A 24,394-nucleotide genomic window follows, 5' to 3' on the forward strand; every position below is an offset into this window, starting at 1 on the left:
TTTTAGCGTTTTTTAGCACTTCCGTTTCTGACGCGCAGACTCAAACGAAGCTTGACGACGTCAGCAACCTGTCTGACAGATGTAAATCTTCTAGTAGCTGTGCGTGCAAACTGCCACCGTTAATCTTGCAGAGACGGCGAGCTTGAGCGGGGAGTTCTTTGGCGTGAGTGAGCAGGAGTAAGTATTCTGATTAATTATTTTGTATAGTATTTTTAAAATGTAACGCCAGTACGCCATATTAAATTGCCTGCGAGCTTCTCCTCCTGTCTGTACGGTAATGCGACAGAGAGACAAGTGGTTATGACGCCATCGTTAGCCTATTTTTTACAAAAACTGTTTATACGGGGCCATAATGTAACATAGAAGGTAATGGAGCCCTTTATACATTGTCGTGTATCTTTAGAAATAAATAATTGACAAACGGAGTCTTTAAACGCCTCTGATGTAAAGTTATTCGCTGTCAAAGTGACGCCAAAATGAATGGGAGTCAATGGGAATGCTAACGCAAGTGAAGTTCTGCTAAAAGATGGCAGCCCCCACCCGACTTCAACTTCCGGTCGAGTTCCTTGCCCCCTGGTTTTACCAAGATCTGCAGAGACGCCATTTTACGTCGTGGTAATGAAACCCTGGAATTTAGTGAATGCCGTAGACCTACTTCGAAAAGTTTCATTTCACCGTCACTAATTTTCAGTAACAGGGATATATTCGGATTAATGCAGGCTTAACATAACCAGTTGTCGTGGAGCTTGTCTGTCGATGTTCAGTCATTTTTTTTTCTTTTCTCTGTCAATTGGAAGGCTACATTTGTGGCTGACACACCCGAAACACAACGGATTACAATATCCACTGATAATCTTCTAAAACTCAACTCATAATTTACTTACATCTACGGACTACGGCAATATGAAGGACGTTTTACTGTTCTTTGTATTATTTTTTTTCATGAACGGTAAGCCTAGTGCATGGTTTAGAAACTTTGTTTCACTTTATAAACTTCCGCTCTTTGTTTCTAAGTGCGACATAAATTTTAGTTCATGGTAAAGGGCGATGTCCAGTCTTGGATGCTACCATTTTAAAGACGCGCTGAAATATATATATATATATATATATATATATATATATATATTCAGATTACCTTTGTTACAACAAATGCACTAATGTACATTATCCAATTGAACAATTGTTATTTATGAGTTATGTTTTATACAATTCATAAGAGCGTAGAGTGAGAATCACAGATATTTACAAAATTCAGATTATTGTTAACCTGTTTTTTTTTTAGTTGCCTATCATTTAATTAAACATTTACTTTATTTAGAAATGTAATGTAGATTATGAAATTAGATATTTTAGGCATGCGTTAATAACATCAAATCTGTAAAGTGACAATTTTATTTCATTTTATTCTATTTATTTGTTTATTTTGTATTTTGATTATTAATATTTATTTGCAGGTGCGTTTGGTGAGTCAATATCAGTGACAGAAGGTGATTCGGTCACTTTACACACTGCTGTTCTTGAAATACAGACAGATGATGTGTTACAATGGAGATTTGGAGCTGATGGTGTCCTTATAGCTCAAATCAACAGAGCAGCCAATAAGAGCTCTATATATGATGATGTTCTTAACCAGAGATTCAGAAGCCGGTTGAAACTGGACAATCAAACTGGAGATCTTACTGTCAGAAACATAAGAACTGAACAGTCTGGACTTTATGAAATTACCAACACCAAACAGACTATCAGGAAGATATTCAATGTCAGTTGTGAGTATATTTTTTAAGCAATTTAATCCTCAAATAAATGAATTTGTAAAGATACAGTAGGTGTTATTTTGGTACAAATTAAAATGGATCAGATTTAATTGGGCATAAAAATGAAATTTAAATTGAATTAAAGCATTTGGCAAATTATGTAATTTGTTTTATTTGCTGCTGCTATTGTCATTTTCACATTCTTGCACATGGGGATTCAAAAGAGACCTTTTTTTCTATTTTTTTATGAGTTTGATTTATGTTTGATGGAACCGTTGCAAATAATTATTTTGGCAACATTCTCTGCTAGATTTCCATCCATCCATCCTTCCTCCAAATCTCTCATCTTCTGTAGGGTCTCGAGTGTCGTTACTTTCTACAGGAAATATTAAAAAGTTGAAAAGCTGGTTTTGGACCAGTATATATCTGAATAGTTGCATTCTTAGTAACTATTCTTGTTTGTTCTCCAGGTGTGGCTGTAGATGCAGTGAAGTCAGTGTCAGTGCTGGTGGGAGATTTAGTCACTCTACAGACTGGTCTTACTGAACTACAAAGAGATGATGTGATACGATGGAGGTTTGAGCATCAAAACTCTCCTATAGCTGAAAATAATAGACAGACTAGAAAAGTCTTCAAATATGATGACACTGATGAGAGATTCAGACACCGACTAAAGCTGGACTATTTGACTGGGTCTCTGACCATCAGAAACATTGGAACCAGTCACTCTGGACTTTATGAAGTGGACATCAGTACCAGCAGCCGCAAACACACCATACACAAGACATTTAATGTCACGGTCAGCGGTAAGTAGCTCATGTCTTTCAATGTAATAATGAACTGGATCACCACTGAACAATTTAATTAAAATTATCATGTTTGCATTGAATGCATTCTCGCGTGACTTGCTGCAGCAACTGAGTGGAACTAACAGTATGAGAGACTCGTGCTCTCAGCCAGTCTCTCATACTGTTCTCTGTTCAATGACGCAATGAGCTAAACTTTTGCACCAACTCTGTATTCAGAGTCTTTTCAGCTGAAAAACCATCAAATTCTCACACAACAATCATGGCGCGTCTCTCTCTTTGAAAAAAAACTGTTCTCTTTGCTGCTTCTTCCCAAACAGCTTTGCATGTACTGCGAACACACTGAAAGTGGAGGTATTTTAATAATTCCCATTATATTATTATAGCCTTATTGGAAAACTGTGTCTTTGCCTACATTTAAAAATTACTACAGTGATAAGGTGAAATGACCACTTTGGGATGTGCCGATCCAATGTTCATATCGGGTATCGATTTCGATACTGCCGTTTTTGTCAGATCATGTATCGGTCAGAGAAGGCTAATCCAAATCCGAGATTGTGAGTATTATTCTGTGTTACTTCTGGAGCCATATGATGGCTTAAAAGGTTACCCCACCCCCAAAATTTAAAATTGTGTCATTAAACACTCAGCCCCATGTCATTCCAAACCCGTAAAAGCTTTGTTTGTCTTCAGAACACAATTTAAGATATTTTGGATGAAAACCAGGAGGCTTGAGACTGTCCCATAGACTGCCAAATAAATAACAGTGTCAAGGTCCAGGAAAGGTATGAAAGACACTGTCAGAATAGTCCTTCTGCCATCATTGGTTGAACCGTAACGTTATGAAGTGACAAGAATACTTTTTTTGTAAATGAAGAAAACTAAAATAATGACTTAAACAATTTGTCACCTCTGTGTCTCCTCATCATCGTAGGGCCGTTTTGATAAATGTCCTCTGAACGCAAGCAGTATACGCTCTTCTGTCTCAGCCGTGCTGCACGGATGCATTGTTTTCATTCAAATCAAAGCATAAATACAAATGTAGTTTATCCCTTTAATGTGCCCTACATATGAATATTTTAGTCCTTACATTAAAGATCACACAAACTCTTTACTCTGCTGTGGCTGTCAGTCATTCATTCAGCCTTTAAACCCTGGTCGCGTTCGGTTATGGTTGGTTCTCTCCCAGATCATTCTGTGTTCCCATTATTATGCAATGTTTTATAAACAAGTTTTGTGAGGAGCAAGCACAGATAATTAATTCATCATCACATCCATTTATCCAATCAGGGCAAGCAAGAACCCCTATAAATTATCAAAGCAGTCCTAACTTTGTTATTCTAGTCTTTCTGCATTCAGTTTGCTCTGTTTGCCATCTTATCACAGACCCAATTTTCCGTCCAACGAAAAGATCTGTACCGGGGAAAACAAGAGGAAAAGATGCTTTTTCAACAGGAACTTATTAATGTGGACAAGGCTTGAGGAATTGTAAAATCTAGCGACAAATTTCTAAGCTGGGAACATCGTTGGCTACCCAGGAATTTGTCAAATGTTACTAACCCTTCTACTTTCGCACAGCCTACTAGAGTTGTTCCGATTCTGATACTAGTATCGGAAATATCTCCAATACCACAACAAATTCTGGCATCGGCATCGGCGAGTACATGAACCCATATACCGATCTGATAACATTTTCTTATAGAAGACCTAGTTATGACCGCTAGCTTTGCCTAACCGCTGCATGGTTCTTCTTCGCTGCTCAGAATGCATTGCAAACATTGGAAGTTGTGCTGTGTTGCCACAAGCAACCCGTTTAGAGCAGCGAAGAAGAAATGAAGACGCGTTAGCAGCACTGATCTATATATGACTGGATCGCTCATCGCGTTCTAAACTGCCAACAGACAGTGAAGCCACTTCTATATTATAGATCAGTGGTTACCAGTATGTCTCTGTAGTACCGGTAGTTCCCGACTCCCGAGTATGTTCAGTACCCGCAGCTGCGTTCAGTCGCTTCCGTGTTAGTCAAAGCGTAGGGCTCCAGATAGTAGTCGAATATATACTAGTGTCTGTGAATATTAAACGGCAAAATACTATTTAAATATTACTCCTGCAAATTCTACACCTCTGTGGGTGACGGGCGCAGATGCGCGGGAGCTCGCTGTTTTGTAGTCTCTGCCGTGTGTCACTATATGAGGACACGAACGCATAAACCGTCACTTCAGGAGAATTTACGGTTTCATTTGAGAAAACTGTCATATCATATCAATCAATCACCTTTATTTATATAGTGCTTTAAACAAAATACATTGCGTCAAAGCACTGAACAACATTCATTTGGAAAACAGTGTGTCAATAATGCAAAATGATAGTTAAAGGCAGTTCATCATTTAATTCAGTTATGTCATCTCTGTTCAGTTTAAATAGTGTCTGTGCATTTATTTGCAATCAAGTCAATGATATCGCTGTAGATGAAGTGACCCCAACTAAGCAAGCCAGAGGCGACAGCGGCAAGGAACCGAAACTCCATCGGTGACAGAATGGAGAAAAAAACCTTGGGAGAAACCAGGCTCAGTTGGGGGGCCAGTTCTCCTCTGACCAGACGAAACCAGTAGTTCAATTCCAGGCTGCAGCAAAGTCAGATTGTGCAGAAGAATCATCTGTTTCCTGTGGTCTTGTCCTGGTGGTCCTCTAAGACAAGGTCTTTACAGGGTATCTGTATCTGGGGCTCTAGTTGTCCTGGTCTCCGCTGTCTTTCAGGGCTGTAGAGGTCCTTTCTAGGTGCTGATCCACCATCTGGTCTGGATACGTACTGGATCCGGGTGACTGTAGTGACCCTCTGATCTGGATACAGACTGGATCTGGTGGCCACGGTGACCTCGGAACAAGAGAGAAACAGAGAAATATTAGTGTAGATGCCATTCTTCTAATGATGTAGAAAGTACGGTGTTATGTGAAGTGTTTCCGGTTCCGGTTTACCTAATTAATGCAGCCTAAAAATCCTTTAACGGATTTGGATATTAAAAGCATATTAGTATGTTATGTGTATGCCAGGTTAAAGAGATGGGTCTTTAATCTAGATTTAAACTGCAAGAGTGTGTCTGCCTCCCGAAAAATGTAAGGTAGGTTATTCCAGAGTTTAGGCGCCAAATAGGAAAAAGATCTGCCGCCCGCAGTTGATTTTGATATTCTAGGTATTATCAAATTGCCTGAGTTTTGAGAACGTAGCGGACGTAGAGGAGTATAATGTAAAAGGAGCTCATTCAAATACTGAGGTGCTAAACCATTCAGGGCTTTAGAAGTAATAAGCAATATTTTAAAATCTATACGATGTTTGATAGGGAGCCAGTGCAGTGTGGACAGGACCGGGCTAATATGGTCTTACTTCCTGGTTCTAGTAAGAACTCTTGCTGCTGCATTTTGGACTAGCTGTAGTTTGTTGACCAAGCGTGCAGAACAACCACTCAATAAAGCATTACAATAGTCTAACCTTGAAGTCATAAATGCATGGATTAACATTTCTGCATTTGACATTGAGAGCATAGGCCGTAATTTAGATATATTTTTGAGATGGAAAAATGCAGTTTTACAAATGCTAGAAACGTGGCTTTCTAAGGAAAGATTGCGATCAAGTAGCACACCCAGGTTCCTAACTGATGACGAAGAATTGACAGAGCAACCATCAAGTCTTAGACAGTGTTCTAGGCTAATACAAGCAGAGTTTTTAGGCCCTATTATTAACACCTCTGTTTTTTCTGAATTTAGCAGTTAGAAATTACTCGTCATCCTATTTTTTATATCGACTATGCATTCCATTAGTTTTTCAAATTGGTGTGTTTCACCGGGCTGCGAGGAAATATAGAGCTGAGTATCATCAGCATAACAGTGAAAGCTAACACCATGTTTCCTGATGATATCTCCCAAGGGTAACATATAAAGCGTGAAGAGTAGCGGCCCTAGTACTGAGCCTTGAGGTACTCCATACTGCACTTGTGATCGATATGATATATCTTCATTCACTGCTACGAACTGATGGCGGTCATATAAGTATGATTTAAACCATGCTAAGCACTTCCACTGATGCCAACAAAGTGTTCAAGTCTATGCGCAAAAGAATGTTGTGGTCAATTGTGTCAAACGCAGCACTAAGATCCAATAAAACTAATAGAGAGATACACCCACGATCAGATGATAAGAGCAGATCATTTGTAACTCTAAGGAGAGCAGTCTCAGTACTATGATACGGTCTAAATCCTGACTGGAAATCCTCACATATACCATTTTTCTCTAAGAAGGAATATAATTGTGAGGATACCACCTTTTCTAATATCTTGGACAGAAAAGGGAGATTCGAGATTGGTCTATAATTAACAAGTTCCCTGGGGTCAAGTTGTGGTTTTTTTATGAGAGGCTTAATAAAAGCCAGTTTGAAGGTTTTGGGGACATATCCTAATGACAATGAGGAATTAATAATAGTAAGAAGAGGACCTATGACTTCTGGAAGCACCTCTTTTAGGAGCTTAGATGGTATAGGGTCTGACATACATGTTGTTGGTTTAGATGATTTAACAAGTTTATACAATTCTTCAATGAGTGGAACTGTTCCTCAGGGGGTCTATAGTGCACTGTCTGATGTGATACTTTAGCAATTTTATCTCTAATAGTATCGATTTTAGAAGTAAAGTAGTTCATAAAGTCATTACTGTTGTGGTGTTGGGAAATGTCAACACTTGTTGAGGCTTTATTTTTCGTTAATTTAGCCACTGTATTGAATAAATACCTGGGGTTATGTTTGTTTTCTTCTAAAAGAGAAGAAAAGTAATCAGATCTAGCAGTTTTTAATGCTTTTCTATAGGATATGCTACTTTCCCGCCAAGCAATACGAAATACCTCTAGTTTTGTTTTCCTCCAGCTGCGCTCCATTTTTCGGGCTGCTCTCTTTAGGGTGCGAGTATGCTGTAAACTGTTTTCCTTAACCTTCCTTAAGCGTAAAGGAGCAACTGTATTTAAAGTGCTAGAAAAGAGAGAGTCCATAGTTTCTGTTACATCATCAAGTTGTTCTGAGGTTTTGGATATGCTAAGGAATTTGGTTACATCAGGAAGATAACTTAAAAAGCAGTCTTTTGTGGTAGAAGTGATGATTCTTCGATACTTGTAACAAGAAGTAGAATTTACAATTTTGGCTATATGAAGTTTACACAGAACTAAATAATGATCTGAGATATAATCACTTGGCTGAATAATTTCAACACTATCAACATCAATTCCATGTGACAGTATTAAATCTAGAGTATCATATCATATCATAAACACAGACACTCAAAGATCTTCATGGCAGCCCATTAAAATAAATGTTTGGTTTAACGTGAGTTCAAGTTCAATTTATTTGTATAGCGCATTTACAACAGCCTCCTGGCTGACCAAAGTGCTTTACATAAGAGCAAGAATATTACACATACATAAAAAAAAAAAAAATAGACCAGACAAAATTTTAAAACCACCAATTTCAAAATGTAGCATAACACAGTAGTCTGTACACTAAGTAAAATAAAAAAGTTTTTAGCAAGGATTTAAAAATAGTCAAGGAAGGGGCCAGTCTGATCTCTAAAGGCAGGGTATTCCAGAGTCGTGGCCCAGCCACCGCAAATGCACGCTCCCCTCTACGCTTTAGCCTAACGCGAGGGACCACCAACAGAGACTGGTCACAGGAACGTAGGTTTCTTGATGGAGTATAAGGATGAAGAAGTTCAGATAAATAGACAGGAGCTTTGTTATGAAGGGATTTATAAATGAAGAGGAGAATTTTAAAGTCTATTCTCTGAGAAATTGGCAACCAGTGAAGGGATCTGAGAATTGGGGTTATGTGTTCATGTTTACGACAGTTTAAAAGAAGTCTGGCTGCAGCATTTTGGACAAGCTGAAGTCATGCAATTTGAGATTTAGATATACCGCAATATAAAGAATTGCAGTAATCTAGACGCGATGTAACAAATGCATGAACAGCCATTTCTAGAGTTTTTGGAGTGAGAAACTTTTTAATTTTAGACAGTAAACGAAGCTGATAGAAACTGGATCCAATAACAGAAGAGATATGTCTAACAAATTTTAAGTGTTGGTCAATAGTAATGCCTAGGTTCTTCACCCGTGAGGATCTAAAAACGGATAAACTATCAAGCTCAGGGCTTATACACTGAGAGTTGTCATTAGGACCGAAAACAATTACCTCTGTCTTGTCCTCGTTTAAGAAGAGGAAATTTTGGGCTAGCCATAATTTCACCTCCTCTAAACATTGGAGAAGAGAAGTGATCGCAGTGGAGTTGTTTTTCTTAACTGGAAGATAGATTTGAGTGTCATCTGCGTAGAAATGAAAAGACACACCATGTTTTCTTAGGATAGAACCCAGAGGCAGCATGTACAGAGAAAATAGAGAGGGAGCTAAAATAGAGCCTTGTGGAAGGCCACAGGTCAGAGGAGCAGGGGAAGAGAAAAAATTTCCCAGTTTCACTAAAAACCTTCTGTCAGATAGGTATGACTGAAACCATTTCAGGGCGTTTGCTTTTAGACCTACCCAAGACTCTAATCTAGATAATAGTATGGAGTGGTCTATGGTATCAAAAGCAGCTGATAAATCTAAAAGAATAAGAACCACAGAGTCCCCGGAATCAGTGGAGAGGTAAATATCATTTAACACCCTCAAAAGGGCGGACTCAGTGCTGTGAGCAGACTTAAAACCAGATTGAAAAACCTCTTAAATAGAATTACTGGTCAAAAAGTGTTGAAGTTGATTCAGCACAATTTTCTCTAAAACTTTTGAAATAAAAGGCAAAACAGAAATTGGACGAAAATTTTTTAGAACAGTGTGGTCCAGTGAAGGCTTCTTGAGAAGAGGAGTGACTGTAACAACTTTAAAGTCGGCAGGAACGGAGCCAGTTTGGAGACACTTATTAATAAGAGACAGCAGACCTGGCCGAATCGAATCAATAATTAATTTTAAAAATTTAGGGTGAATGATATCGCTAGAACAGAATGAGGGCTTAAGATTGTCAATCACCTCCTTCAATTCCTGGAGACTGATGGGTTAGGTGAAGATGAAGATAACATGATAGGATAGATGGTTAAAGTTAAAGTGGGGCAGACACCAAGTCTTAAGCTAGTAATTTTGTCACTAAAATATCTCAAGAAGCTTTCACAGAGAGCATCAGAGGCAACAGGCAAGGTGTTAACAGAAGGATTGGTATCAGATTGAATAATTGAAAATAAAACCTTAGGTAGATTAACGTGAGTAAATTGACAATATATTAAAGGGGGGGGGGGGTGAAATGCTCGGTTTCACTCAATATCCTGTTAATCTTGAGTACCTATAGAGTAGTCCTGCATCCTTCATAACTCCAAAAAGTGTTTAGTTTTATTATATTCATAAGAGAAAGATAGTCTGTACCGATTTTTCCCAGAAAAACACGACCGGCTGGAGACGTGACGTGTGGGCGGAGCTAAAGAATCACGAGCGCGAGTAGGCTTTTGCGTTGAGAGCCCTTGGAAGCTGTGACATTACCATGAGGACAAAACCAACCAAAACAAACCTTGGCTAACAGTCAGATTCAGCGTATATTTATGATCCAGAGTCAGATCCAGAGGCTGAAATTTAACAAGAGCAGCATCAGCAACGACGTCTCTATGTGGTATTTACTGAAACTGTATATATTTGCTTAGCGGTTTTGGAAAATGACTAAGTTCCACTTTGTCGTCTTTTTTTTTTTTTTTTTTAAGCTGTACATGTGGAAAGTGCAGTTTGATGACAACATCGCATGTTGTTTACTTGATGTGCTTACACGCCGATAGCTAAGTTAACAACAGAGATATTTGAAGCAGTTTTACTCACCGCCTGCGGTTCCAACACACGATCGTGACCCTTTTTCGTTGGGACTGCATTATCCTTTAGAAATAAACGATGTGCAAATCCGGCGTCAAACTGGGCCTTGTTTGTAAAACAAGCATCTTCGAAATGCAGGGGAACAAACACAAACACTTGCACAACTCCGTTGATGCTCTGTAAAAAAAAAACTCCATCCACTGGTCCCTTAATGCTGTTTCTCTTTTGGTAATCTGTGCAGGGTTGTTTTGCCCTGGCAACCAAAAACACACTCCTTTTGTGACATTTTGCGACGCTCTCGCTCTGATCAGTGAATGTCTGTGCTCTCAGTGCGCTGCTATACGGGAGCGCACACTCTTCCGGCAGAAGTGCCCTTAGGACCCATATAAGGAAATTCCGCTCCATCTAACATCACACAGAGCTCGAAAAAAAACTTTCCAAAACTTGTGACAAACCGGAAGGAGTATTTTTGGAACAGAAATACTCCTTCAAATGTACAACTTAATTTTTGAAACTTTGTCCATGTTTAGCATGGGAATCCAACTCTTTAACAGTGTAAAAAACTCAGTATGCATGAAATAGCATTTCACCCCCCCTTTAAGCTACTGTTGTAGCCTACAGTAGATTTAGTTATATCTCTATGTAGTAATAATAATACGTCTCCATTTAATAATAATAATTATGCCTAGACGGTTGCTTGTTTTTTACTTGTTTTGTTGTAAAGAGATTATCTGATTAATATATCCTTTTTTGTATTCCTAGACTTATTTGTTGCAGTATTTTATACAGTTATATTGTAAACCTAAAATACCTTTTTTTAGTTTGCGGTGTTAGATTTTTGGCTGCATTTGAAGTTTTTTTTTTAAAATAAATAATACTGTCAAATTCATGTCAGATAATAAAAATACTGTAATGAATACAGTAGTTCACCATGTATTTGTTCATGTTTTATTAAGGGATCAGTCTGAAGGACACCATAAAATAATTCTAGCAATGTATACAGGGCTAGTAGTATATACAGCTGTATATACAGATACACACCCAGGGGTATCGGATCAGTACTCTGTATCGGCCGATACCCTGAGCCCAGGTATCGGAATCTGTATAGGGAAGAGAAAAAGGGTATCGGAACATCTACAGCCTACAAGTCCAGCAGCCGAAGCAAGCATGAAGCGGCTTCTACTTGCAACACCGGCCCGCACATCTCAGTGTTTCTATCCTGTTACTTGTAACCCCCTATTTTTTTTTTTTCGGTGTACTCCAGCTCCCATAGCAGACATTAGGATATGGTTGCCTCTGCTAGCAGTGCTGGCTACACAAGCTCTTCAGGACATCACACACCCCACCCCCTTCCCACAGCCTACAGTTACGGCAGCTGAAGCAAACGTGAGGCTGCCTCCATTTGTAAACATGCCCACATCTCTTCCACTCCCTCATGCTACAAATTACCATTTTTCTGTTCAGTGGCCTCCAGCTCCCATACAAACGCAAGTGTGAGGCTGCCTCTGCTAGCAGCGCACCCTCACATCTCAGACTTTCCTCTTACTTCTTATCCCTTTTTTCCCTTTTTAGTGGCCTCCAGCTCCTGTAGCAGATGCTAGCATGAGCACACCTACGCTATTGGCACAGACCCATCCACACCCCTCTTACCAACAACCTCCCCTACCCATGGACTACAGCCCCACAGTCCAACCCTAGTGTGAGAACGCCTCTGCTAATGTTGCAGGCCCCCCACTCTCCTCTCTTTCCACCTCTTTCTTCCACTCCAAGAGCCATCCTAAGTGTGAGCATGCCTCCATTAATGGCGCAGGCCCCTAACTCCTGACCCACCATAGCTAACCCCCTCTGACATCATCTATATCAATCCATCTATATCGCCCCATCCCCTTTCCAGCCATCCCAGCAGTATCCCACAGGAGCTTTAACTAATTCCCACACTAACACAGCAGTCACCACTCCCGCAGGAGCCTTTTCAGTATTTATCTACTGCCGCAGCAGTTCTCGCTCCCGCAGTAGCCTCGATCTATATCCCTCAACTGCCGCTGCAGTCTTTGCTCCCGCAGGATCCTTTTCTGTCTTTCCCTGCTGCCACAGCTGTAGCCACTCCCGCAGAAACCCTTGTCTTTCCCTACTGCCGCATTAGTTCTCGCTTCCGCAGGAGCCTCTATCTATATCTCTCAACTGCTGATGCAGTCTCTGCTCCCACAGGGGCCTTTTCTGTCTTTCCCTACTGCCGCTGCAGTGTCTTTTTGTGATTTTGCAAAAAAAACTTTATCTTCTTGACAAAGTTTAATGTTGTTTTGTAACTTGCTATCGGGTGTCTGAAAATGTTATGGCATCTGGTTTTTTAAGTATCAGTGGTACAAAGTACCTGGTCAACCCGGTTCTTGATGCGCTATCTGAAAGGTGTGCAGATGCACTCTCTTCATAATAGCACTGAGATGAGGCAGGCTTAAAAGGAGGAAACGCACCAAACTTACAAAACACTTTAGACACATACCCAGATCAAATTAAAGAGTTCAAACAGGTAAGTTTCAGTGTTTCCCATACTTTAACCCTTTCGAGTCGATTAACGCATATATGCGTTTTGAGTCATTTTCTCCTGATAACCCGAAAAGAACTTAAATTACACTCTCAGTTTTAATCGTACAGATAAGAGCAATACATCAATCGAATCTGTAAAGGGTCTAGTTTTTTTTTGGATACAGACATAATAACAAAAAACCTTTGTGCACTTATAAAATAAAGATAACAAACAAGGTGCGCTGTCTACAGTCTTTGTCTCCGCTGATCGTCATGTACAAACATTTCATTAAAATGAACTGTAACTCTGTGAATACTCAACGAAGAGACATGAGAGATATCTATAAAAAGCCTGGAATGTCTACTTTTAAACTAAACAAGTGCTGCCGAAAACAAATATTCTGAGATAAAGTAATCCATATGAAAACAACGCAATGTCTGTTTTTCATATCGTCCTTCATTATATTTAATGTGACCACGCCCCCGCGCTGAACGCGCTATTCAGATTCAAACTGAAGCGCGCGGCTTGAATACGCCCACACAGAAGAAAAGGCAGCGAGACTGTTCTTCAAGTTTTTATTTTATTTTACTGTTTGCTTCGCGATGAGAGGACTAAGACATAATTCACCCCAAAAAGATGTGATGTGGTTGAGGATTTGAGAAATGGATTTCCTCAGAAAAAAGAATGAAGCACTTTATTCAGCAGAGATCATAAACATGAGTGAGTCTCTTTTTATTTATTTGTACTAGTTTTCACATAAAGTGTAAACATTTTACTAGTTAGACATTTTTCCAAATACTTTTTCCAAACTATAATTCCTGACTAAATGTATAATCAAGTGAAACATTATGAAGTTTCAATAACAATATACAATACTATACCATTAAAAAGCTTGATGTAAATAATATAAATGTGACAAATAGAGATAACTCTAACAAATGTAAAAACAATGCAGTTCTTTCAATTTATTCCCCCTAAAAAAAAACTGAAAAATATTATCAGCTCTTTTCAACATTAATAATAATAATAATAATAATGATGATGAAAATAAGTGGGGTTTATTTGGTAGAAAATAAGATTGTTAAAAGGATTTCTGAAGGATTGTGTGACTGAAGTAAGGATGCCAAAAAAATTGTTTGAAAGTAAGCTTTGATTGTTCCTAATAAACTGTTTAACTGCTCCCCCAAGTGGATATTAAATTATGTTGTGGGATAATTAAATATATTCTTAATAAACCACAAACATAAAATTATATACTTTTATTTTGTTCTCACATTCTTTCTTGTAAGTCCTCCCTCACAGTGGCACAGTTGAATGAGAGGCTCATTATGCAGCTCATTATGCAGGCCTTTGTCTTCTCAGGTGTAAATCACAATGATATTCATGATAGTTGACGCCTACTCGCATATGACTTTTACCAACAAAAAGTGTTTTAGAAAATTTAAATCAATATATTGTTTTCTGTGAGTGAGTAAACAAGATGATTTTCACATCATTCAGAAAGAAAAATTCTAGGCTACAAGCTCCAGTTCTCAACTTTTCCGGCAACCAATTTTATGTATGTGTTTTATTGCCTTATTCAAGTGATTTAACATTTTTAGTTTTTCACTAACCATGCATACATTTTTTTTCTCAAAAATACAATCATGTACATGCCTGCATTTCACATATTATTATAGCCCAGTTTGTGCTGATTACAGTGATATTAGACTTTACCCATTTAGATATTTATAAGAAACTGAAAAAAGCACAAATCCTTTGACGGATTTGGATATTAAAAGGATATATAATATCCAAGGTTAAAGAGATGGGTCTTTAATCTAGATTTAAACTGCAAGAGTGTGTCTGCCTCCCGAACAATGTTAGGTAGGTTATTCCAGAGTTTAGGCGCCAAATAGGAAAAGGACCTGCCGCCCGCAGTTGATTTTGATATTCTAGGTATTATCAAATTGCCTGAGTTTTGAGAACGTAGCGGACGTAGAGGAGTATAATGTAAAAGGAGCTCATTCAAATACTGAGGTGCTAAACCATTCAGGGCTTTATAAGTGTTAAGCAATATTTTAAAATCTATACGATGTTTGATAGGGAGCCAGTGCAGTGTGGACAGGACCGGGCTAATATGGTCATAGTTCCTGGTTCTAGTAAGAACTCTTGCTGCTGCATTTTGGACTAGCTGTAGTTTGTTTACTAAGCGTGCAGAACAACCACCCAATAAAGCAGTGATCCTCAAATCTGGCTCGTGAGATCCAGTTTCCTGCAGAGTTTAGCTCCGACTCTAATTAAACACACCTGCCTGTGATTTTCTAAGGATCCTGAAGACACTGATTGGCAAACTCATGCGCGTTTGATTAGGGTTAGAGCTAAACTTCGCAGGAAAGTGGATCTCGCAAGCCAGATTTGAGGATCACTGCAATAAAGCATTACAATAATCTAACCTTGAAGTCATAAATGCATGGATTAACATTTCTGCATTTGACATTGAGAGCATAGGCCGTAATTTAGATATATTTTTGAGATGGAAAAATGCAGTTTTACAAATGCTAGAAACGTGGCTTTGTAAGGAATGATTGGGATCAAGTAGCACACCTAGGTTCCTAACTGATGACGAAGAATTGACAGAGCAGCCATCAAGTCTTAGACAGTGTTCTAGGTTATTAAATGCAGAGTTTTTAGGTCCTATAATTAACACTTCTGTTTTTTCTGAATTTAGCAGTAAGAAATTACTCGTCATCCAATTTTTTATATCGACTATGCATACCATTACTGAGCCTTGAGGTACTCCATACAGCACTTGTGATCGATATGATACATCTTCATTCACTTCTACGAACTGATGGCGGTTATATAAGTATGATTTAAACCATGCTAATGCACTTCCACTGATGCCAACAAAGTGTTCGAGTCTATGCAAAAGAATGTTGTGGTCAATTGTGTCAAACGCAGCACTAAGATCCAATAAAACTAATAGAGAGATACAACCACAATCAGATGATAAGAGCAGATCATTTGTAACTCTAAGGAGAGCAGTCTCAGTTCTATGATACGGTCTAAATCCTGACTCGAAATCCTCACATATACCATTTTTCTCTAAGAAGGAATATAATTGTGAGGATACCACCTTTTCTAGTATCTTGGACAGAAAAGGGAGATTCGAGATTGGTCTATAATTAACTAGTTCTTTGGGGTCAAGTTGTGTTTTTTTTATGATAGGCTTAATAACAGGCAGTTTGAAGGTTTTGGGGACATATCCTAATGGCAATGAGGAATTAATAATAGTCAAAAGAGGACCTATGACTTCTGGAAGCACTTCTTTTAGGAGCTTAGATGGTATAGGGTCTAACATACATGTTGTTGGTTTAGATGATTTAACAAGTTTATACAATTCGTCCTCTCCTTATAGTAGAGAATGAGTGGAACTGTTCCTCAGGGGGTCTATAGTGCACTGTCTGATGTGATACTGTAGTTGACGGCTGAATGGTTGCAATTTTATCTCTAATAGTATCGATTTTAGAAGTAAAGTAGTTCATAAGTCATTTCTGCTGTCTTGTTGGGAAATGTCAACACTTGTTGAGGCTTTATTTTTCATTCATTTAGCCACTGTATTGAATAAATACCTGGGGTTTTGTTTGTTTTCTTCTAAAAGAGAAGAAAAGTAATCAGATCTAGCAGTTTTTAATGCTTTTCGGTAGGATATATTACTTTCCCGCCAAGCAATAGGAAATACCTCTAGTTTTGTTTTCCTCCAGCTGCGCTCCATTTTTCGGGCTGCTCTTTTTAGGGTGCGAGTATGCTCATTATACCATGGTGTCAAACTGTTTTCGTTAATCTTAAGCGAAAAGGAGCAACTGTATTTAAAGTGCTAGAAAAGAGAGAGTCCATAGTTTCTGTTACATCATCAAGTTGTTCTGAGGTTTTGGATATGCTAAGGAATTTGGATACATCAGGAAGATAACTTAAAAAGCAGTCTTTTGTGGTAGAAGAGATGGTTCTTCGATACTTGTAACAAGAAGTAGAATTTACAATTTTGGATAATTTCAACACTATCAACATCAATTCCATGTGACAGTATTAAATCTAGAGTATGATTTAGACAATGAGTAGGTCCTGAAACATGTTGTCTAACACCAATAGAGTTCAGAATGTCTATAAATGCTGATCCCAATGCATCTTTTTCATTATCGACTTGGATATTAAAATCACCAACTATTGAAACTTTATTTGCAGCCAGAACTAACTCGAATGTAAAATCACCAAACTCTTTAATAAAGTCTGTATGATGGCCTCGTGGCCTGTATATAGTAGCCAGTACGAACATTACAGGGGATTTATCATTAACATTTGTTTCTCTGGATAATGTTATATGTAGCTTTATATGTTACCCTTGGGAGATATCATCAGGAAACATGGTGTTAGCTTTCACTGTTATGCTGATGATACTCAGCTCTATATTTCCTCGCAACCCGGTGAAACACACCAATTTGAAAAACTAATGGAATGCATAGTCGATATAAAAAAAACTGGATGACGAGTAATTTCTTACTGCTAAATTCTGAAAAAACAGAGGTGTTAATTATAGGACCTAAAAACTCTGCTTGTAATAACCTAGAACACTGTTGAAGACTTGATGGTTGCTCTGTCAATTCTTCGTCATCAGTTAGGAACCTGGGTGTGCTATTTGATCGCAATCTTTCCTTAGAAAGCCACGTTTCTAGCATTTGCAAAACTGCATTTTTCCATCTCAAAAATATATCTAAATTATGGCCTATGCTCTCAATGTCAAATGCAGAAATGTTAATCCATGCATTTATGACCTCAAGGTTAGATTATTGTAATGCTTTATTGGGTGGTTGTTCTGCACGCTTAGTAAACAAACTACAGCTAGTCCAAAATGCAGCAGCAAGAGTTCTTACTAGAACCACGAAGTATGACCATATTAACCTGGTCCTGTCAACACTGCACTGGCTCCCTATCAAACATCGTATAGATTTGTAAATATTGCTTATTACTTATAAAGCCCTGAATGGTTTTTGAATGAGCTCCTTTTACATTATACTCCTCTACGTCCGCTACGTTCTCAAAACTCAGGCAATTTGATAATACCTAGAATATCAAAATCAACTGCGGGCGGCAGATCTTTTTCCTATTTGGCGCCTAAACTCTGGAATAACCTACCTTACATTTTTCGGGAGGCAGACACACTCTTGCAGTTTAAATCTAGATTAAAGACCCATCTCTTTAACCTGGCATACACATAACATACTAATATGCTTTTAATATCCAAATCCGTTAAAGGATTTTTAGGCTGCATTAATTAGGCAAACCTGAACAGGGAACACTTCCCATAACACCCTACGTATTCGCTACATCATTAGAAGAATGGCATCTACACTAATATTTCTCTGTTTCTCTCTTGTTCCGAGGTCCCCATGGCCACCAGATCCAGTCTGTATCCAGATCAGAGGGTCACTGCAGTCACCCGGATCCAGTACATATCCAAACCAGATGGTGGATCAGCACCTAGAAAGGACCTCTACAGCCCTGAAAGACAGCGGAGACCAGGACAACTAGAGCCCCAGATACAGATCCCCTGTAAAGACCTTGTCTTAGAGGACCACCAGGACAAGATCACAGGAAACAGATGATTCTTCTGCACAATCTGACTTTGCTGCAGCCTGGAATTGAACTACTGGTTTCGTCTGGTCAGAGGAGAACTGACCCCCCCAACTGAGCCTGGTTTCTCCCAAGGTTTTTTTCTCCATTCTGTCACCGATGGAGTTTTGGTTCCTTGCCGCTGTCGCCTCTGGCTTGCTTAGTTGGGGTCACTTCATCTACAGCGATATCATTGACTTGATTGCAAATAAATGCACAGACACTATTTAAACTGAACAGAGATGACATAACTGAATTCAGTGATGAACTGCCTTTATCATTTTGCATTATAGACACACTGCTTTCCTACTGAATGTTGTTCAGTTGCTTTGACGCAATGTATTTTGTTTAAAGCACTATTTAAATAAAGGTGACTTGATTTGACTCTGATGAAAGGTATAAAGCTGTCTGGGGCAGTACACTTAGTGGCTTTACATTAATATATAAAATTAGTACTAGTAGGAATATAAAATGGACAAAAATTTTCTTCGTTTAAAAATACCATGAAATTGATGTTTAATGCTGGAAAGCTTTTACCTCTTTATCACCTATCTATTGTACCACTTAGTGGTAAATAAGGCACAAAGATGTACTTAACTTGTAGTTTTTGTATCTTAGGGTGAGAGATTTGTAATTTCTTATATGAGTGTTTTAATAAGTATAAACCTAATTTTAATTATTTTAAGTTTTGAGTTTATTCACAATATAATGAGAATTATTGTTTTTATGTTACTTGGATGTTATTTTTCCAACTTGAATGTGTGATGAGGTACAAGCTTTCCAGCATTAAACATCCATTTCATGGTATTTTTAAAGGAAGAAAATTTTGCTGTCAATTTGATATATTAATGTAAAGCCATTAAGCCTGGATATCTGGTCTGAATATTCTTTTTATTTTTTTATTTAATGAAAATGTAAGTATTGAATTATAGTTCATTTCTGGATAATGAGTGCATACACCAAGTTATTATTTTTTTTATTTTATCTTAATATGTTCTTGGGGAATGAAGTACACGATTCCCTGCCCAATTGATTTACTTTTGATTTATTTTATTTATCTTCCTTCTCTTTATTAGTACAAGTTTTAAACTGCAACATTTGTTTAATCTTTCTCTATGCATTTGAGTGACGTCTAATCTGTTCTTCATGTGTTTGTGTTCATCATAGGTGAAATGAAGACTGTGTCCTTGATTGAAGGTGAATCTGTCACTCTACGTACTGATGACACTGAAGTACAGAACAATGATCTGATACTGTGGATGTTTAGAGACACTGTCATAGCTGAAATCAATAAAACAGCCCAAATATTCTATATATATGATGGTGATGATGAAAGATTCAGAGACAAACTGAAGCTTAATAACCAGACTGGATCTCTCACTATAACAAAATGCAAAACCTCAAACTCTGGACTTTATGAAGTGAATATCGACAGCAACAGACATACTGTACACCAGAGATTCATTGTTACTGTCAATGGTGAGTCGATCAAATCTGGTAATATTGTATTCAGAGCTAGTATTGTTATCATTTACATTGTTATAACTACATAATTTAAGATTGTCATTAACATAATGATTTGATACTTAACACAATCACTTTTATTAAAATTGTTTATTTAATGAATGTGAACATTAAAAAAAAGTTAAGTTGAACATAAAGTAGACTTCGCTTATGTTCATACTGATATTTTATGTATTGATTAAATTTTTTAACACTAGTGTTTATCATTACAGAACGACGTCCGTCTTCAGGTGAAATAGCAGGGATTGTTGGTGCTCTGCTGGTGTTTGCGACTACAGTTGCTATTGTGATTTACTATCGCTGGAAGATCTCTAAACTAAAATGTAAATATTACAATTAATACAAGCAATGGAAAAAAAAACAGTTTAAAGGTTTAAATGTGTAAAAACTCTGTGTATGCATACGTGTACTTTATGACTGTGATGGTGGTCTTCTGAAAGCACAACAGTTTTCCTGACCTGTTGAACCTGGTCTTAGCTAGTCTTCCAGTCTGGTCAGGTTGTCTTTTGTCTGGTTTTGACCACTTTTGGGCTGGTCAGGCTAGAAGACCAGCTTCAACAAGCTAAGCAGCCGCTGCTACAGACTGACTTGAAGTTGACTTACAACAACTATAAAAGAGACATTATGAATACAAAAACTTCTGATGGAAAACAATTATTGATTTGCCAAGCTGATCCCATGTGATCTTAAAAATAAAGGTTGTTTACTGTCAGCAATGTTTTTATACTAGGGATGTAACGGTACGCAAAAATTATGGTTCCTCGGTTTTAAAGTCAGTGTTCGTTTCATTTTCGGTACAGTAAGGGAAAGAAATGCAAACATTAAACTGCAGGTTCTTTATTACTATAAACTTTTTTTAACAATTTGTTTACACTTTTTTAAAATACTTTTTAATAAAGTATATATAAAATTAAAAAAGAATAACAAATAAAATACTGTTGCAAGGTTCTCCACTAAATAAAATACTCTCAGTTTCAAACCAATATCATATAAAAAATATAATGAAAAATATAAATAAATAACTATGATTACAGTGCAGCATGACCAATTCCAGCTTGTAGGCATCAACATTTTCAGTTTTTAGACCTGCTCAGATTTTGTTATTGCATTGGACCGATCAGAATTAAGAGCAAAGGTCTGTTTAAATGCAGACGGGAGCTGCGTTTGAATTACAATCGTTTTTCCTAGTTGTAGTGATGCTCACACTCGTGTGATGCTTTTGAAAACCTTAGGCCGTTGACACACTGGCATATTGCACCTGTCAAACATAGTCTATTTTGTCATCAATACTGTTGACTGTGTCCTTTATCGGTAGGCTTTATATTTATGCTCAACATGAAGTATAGATATTGTTGTCGTGAAGACAAGATCCTGGTCTGTCGGTGGTCTCCCTCTATGTCACCTACAGTAGCAGCAGCGTGCCAGCACCACGTCAGGCTCGATTCTGGTGTGTAAATACACAGAAAACGCGAGGCAGCCGTCACACAACTGACATGCAGCAGAAACGCCACGCTCACGCCACACATCCAGTGTGTCGCCGGCCTTAGAATCAGCTGCAGGGCGGGATTTGCGCTGAACGCGGAGACTTCCGCCACTTAATATGTTCGTTTGGAAACACGAAATTGTACCTATGTTCCGTGCACAAAATATTGCATTCAGTCATTCGGTACACACGTGCAGCGTACTGAAAGCCCTGTACCGAAACGGTCCGGTATGAATACACGTACCGTTACACCCCTATTCTATACAGAACCTTGGACATCCATGGAACCTTTAAATGCAGAAAATGTTCTTTATTGTTGAAAAAGGTTCTTTAGATTTTTTTTTTATGTTCTTCAAAATGCTTCACTTAGAGGTTCTTTGGGGAACCAGAAATGGCACTTCCATGGAATCACTGCAAAAACACCCTTTTGGAGCCTTTATTTTTTAAAGTGTAGAGGAGGGTAAACCAAAAAAATTAAGATGTGATTGCACAGGCAGAGCTTAAAAAACAAAACGGCATCCTGATTAGATGAAAGAACATATACAGAACGTATTTACACAAATTCTGAACTTAGAAGTCGCTTACACAGATTTGGAGCAAATTACCTGATTTTGTTCATTTCTGTTACTGTTGCTTTTCTTGTTCTAATTTCTGTATTTCTCTGTGCTGCTGATACAGATGAAGTGAAGTCAGTGGTAGTGTCCGAGGGGGGTTCTGTCACTCTAAACTCTGAAACTAAAATACAGACAAATGATTCAATCGTATGGAAGTTTGGAAAGGAAAAGTCTCCTATAGTGAAATGTAAAGGAGAGACCGACATCGCTATGTATGATGTTCCTGATGTGAGTTTCAGAGACAGACTGGATGTGGATCAACAAACTGGGTCTCTGACCATCTCAAATATCACAACTCAACACGCTGGACTTTATAAACTAAAGATCAGTGGAAGTGGAAAAACCTCATTCAAGAGATTTATGGTTATTGTCCTTGGTGAGTAGATCAAATCTTTTTTTGTAAGTTTAATAATGAACTTATTTTATATCAACACTGTGAAGGAGTGCTCATTCCTGTTCATGGATCTTTGAATTTAAAATTAGTTTCCTAACAGAAAGCACCACTGACTTTGTTATATTTTATATTAAATGTGTTTTTTATTAAATTTTATATTAAATATATCTGTTTGACACTCATTGCATAACTCAATCACATCTTTAAAAAATAAATAAAGTCTTTAATGTCACACAAATCACATTTTCTTTCAGAATCTGCTGAATTCAGAGTGCCAGAGCAAATGCATTTGTTTCAACCGGTGCGTGAGTAGCAATGCTTACCATTTATACAGCACTTCCAGCTGTATCATCTGGAGACTTGTGTTAACTTGATAGCTTTATAAAAGTTTGCCCCAGATGTTGGACGGCGACAGATTTAGTGTGCGAGATATTTTACTACAAGCCAGTATGATATATGCCTGTTGTGTACTGTTTTGTGATCTAGAAGAAACAAGCATCAATAGGATTCTGTGGATGATTCTAGGATTCTCACAATGCTATAATGCCTTTAGTTACTGGTCCTCAAATAATATCAGTGTCCAATTGTATTATATTCTGTGAATTTGTGTTGTCTTCCAAGAGAATGGTGTAGTGGTGCAGAAGTCTCCTAATCCAAGTGATTCACATCACATTGTATTAATGTGACCGGTCAGTTATTGTTGCAAATGTTTTCATAAAAGTTATTTTAATATCAAAGCTAAAATGCAGTTATATATCAAATTATATATATATATATATATATATATATATATATATATATATATATATATATATATATATATATATATATATATATATATATATATATATATATATATATTAGGGGTGCTCCGATCACGATCGGCCGATCGTTATGCGCATCTCGTCAGTAAAGCCGGTTCTCTAATCAGCGGTTAATTCCATCAGGTGCGTGATTTCACTAGGGACCAAACGGTACCCGGGCTAATGAAATTTGGAAGTGATCATCCTTATCCCCTTGAAGTGAGGACTTTGGAGTGAGTAGGGCATGTGCGTGCCATTAAGTAGTCGTTAGGAATGCACTTTGCAAAAGGAGCGACATAATTTCCTCATTATCTTCAGCTGAGATGTTCCCGTGACAGCAGATTCACTGATGGACATCGACATAAAAACAATATACATTTAATGTTTTAAAAAGTTTTAAATATATTCGTTTTTATATATTATATACACTGTAAAACCCGACATATAGATGTTGATTTATTGTTTCATTTGAAGTAACCATGTAAGAGATCAGTGTTTGCTTTAGTTGGGCTCTTGACCCTTGACTTCCGTCTTAGTCTTTTCTCTGGCTGTTATTACCCTGTGTTTCTAAAACATGTTTGTTATAACTCAAAAGCCCAGAGAAGATATTAACAGATATTGGTTGTTATGCAGCTTTCTGGTGATGACAACTGTCAATTATGGAGCTGTTTAGAGTCCAAAAACTGACAAGGTACCCGATGCATGATTAGTTTACTTCATTATAATGGAATATGTTTAAAGAGCCCGTGGTTTCATCGAAATCAGTTTACAAAAAATTACTGAACACTTTATGCACATTCATCTTTTTTCTATGGCAGTAATTAGTCACATACAGACATCAATAATCAGAATATGAACCTCAACAATGGTGACACACAACACACACACAAAAAAAAAATATAGCAATGCATGCTGGGCATTATTATAGTACAAAACTAATATATGGCTCTCAGCATGCTCTGCTGCATTTTATTGT

General features: G+C 37.7%; 1 protein-coding gene across 1 annotated transcript; it reads left to right on the forward strand.

The window, feature by feature from the left end:
• Positions 1–588: 588 nt before the first annotated feature.
• On the forward strand, positions 589–23,378 carry LOC113040307 (uncharacterized). The gene is made up of 7 exons (XM_026198647.1): positions 589–949; positions 1,455–1,766; positions 2,225–2,560; positions 19,768–20,079; positions 20,337–20,447; positions 22,286–22,597; positions 22,870–23,378. The coding sequence occupies exons 1-7, from the start codon at positions 904–906 to the stop codon at positions 22,926–22,928; spliced, it is 1,488 nt and encodes a 495-aa protein (XP_026054432.1). The 5' UTR covers positions 589–903; the 3' UTR covers positions 22,929–23,378.
• Positions 23,379–24,394: the final 1,016 nt, after the last annotated feature.

This window comes from Carassius auratus, chromosome 22 (assembly GCF_003368295.1).
Source record: "Carassius auratus strain Wakin chromosome 22, ASM336829v1, whole genome shotgun sequence".
NCBI classification, from domain to species: Eukaryota; Metazoa; Chordata; class Actinopteri; order Cypriniformes; family Cyprinidae; genus Carassius; species Carassius auratus.

Bases quoted from the DNA above. Each gene is read 5' to 3' on its own strand.
- LOC113040307 (XM_026198647.1), top strand. From the start codon at position 904: ATGAAGGACGTTTTACTGTTCTTTGTATTATTTTTTTTCATGAACG. The intron at 1,767-2,224 runs GTGAGTATATTT...TTTGTTCTCCAG, and splicing joins GAAGATATTCAATGTCAGTT to GTGTGGCTGTAGATGCAGTG. The intron at 20,448-22,285 runs GTAAATATTACA...CTGCTGATACAG, and splicing joins GAAGATCTCTAAACTAAAAT to ATGAAGTGAAGTCAGTGGTA.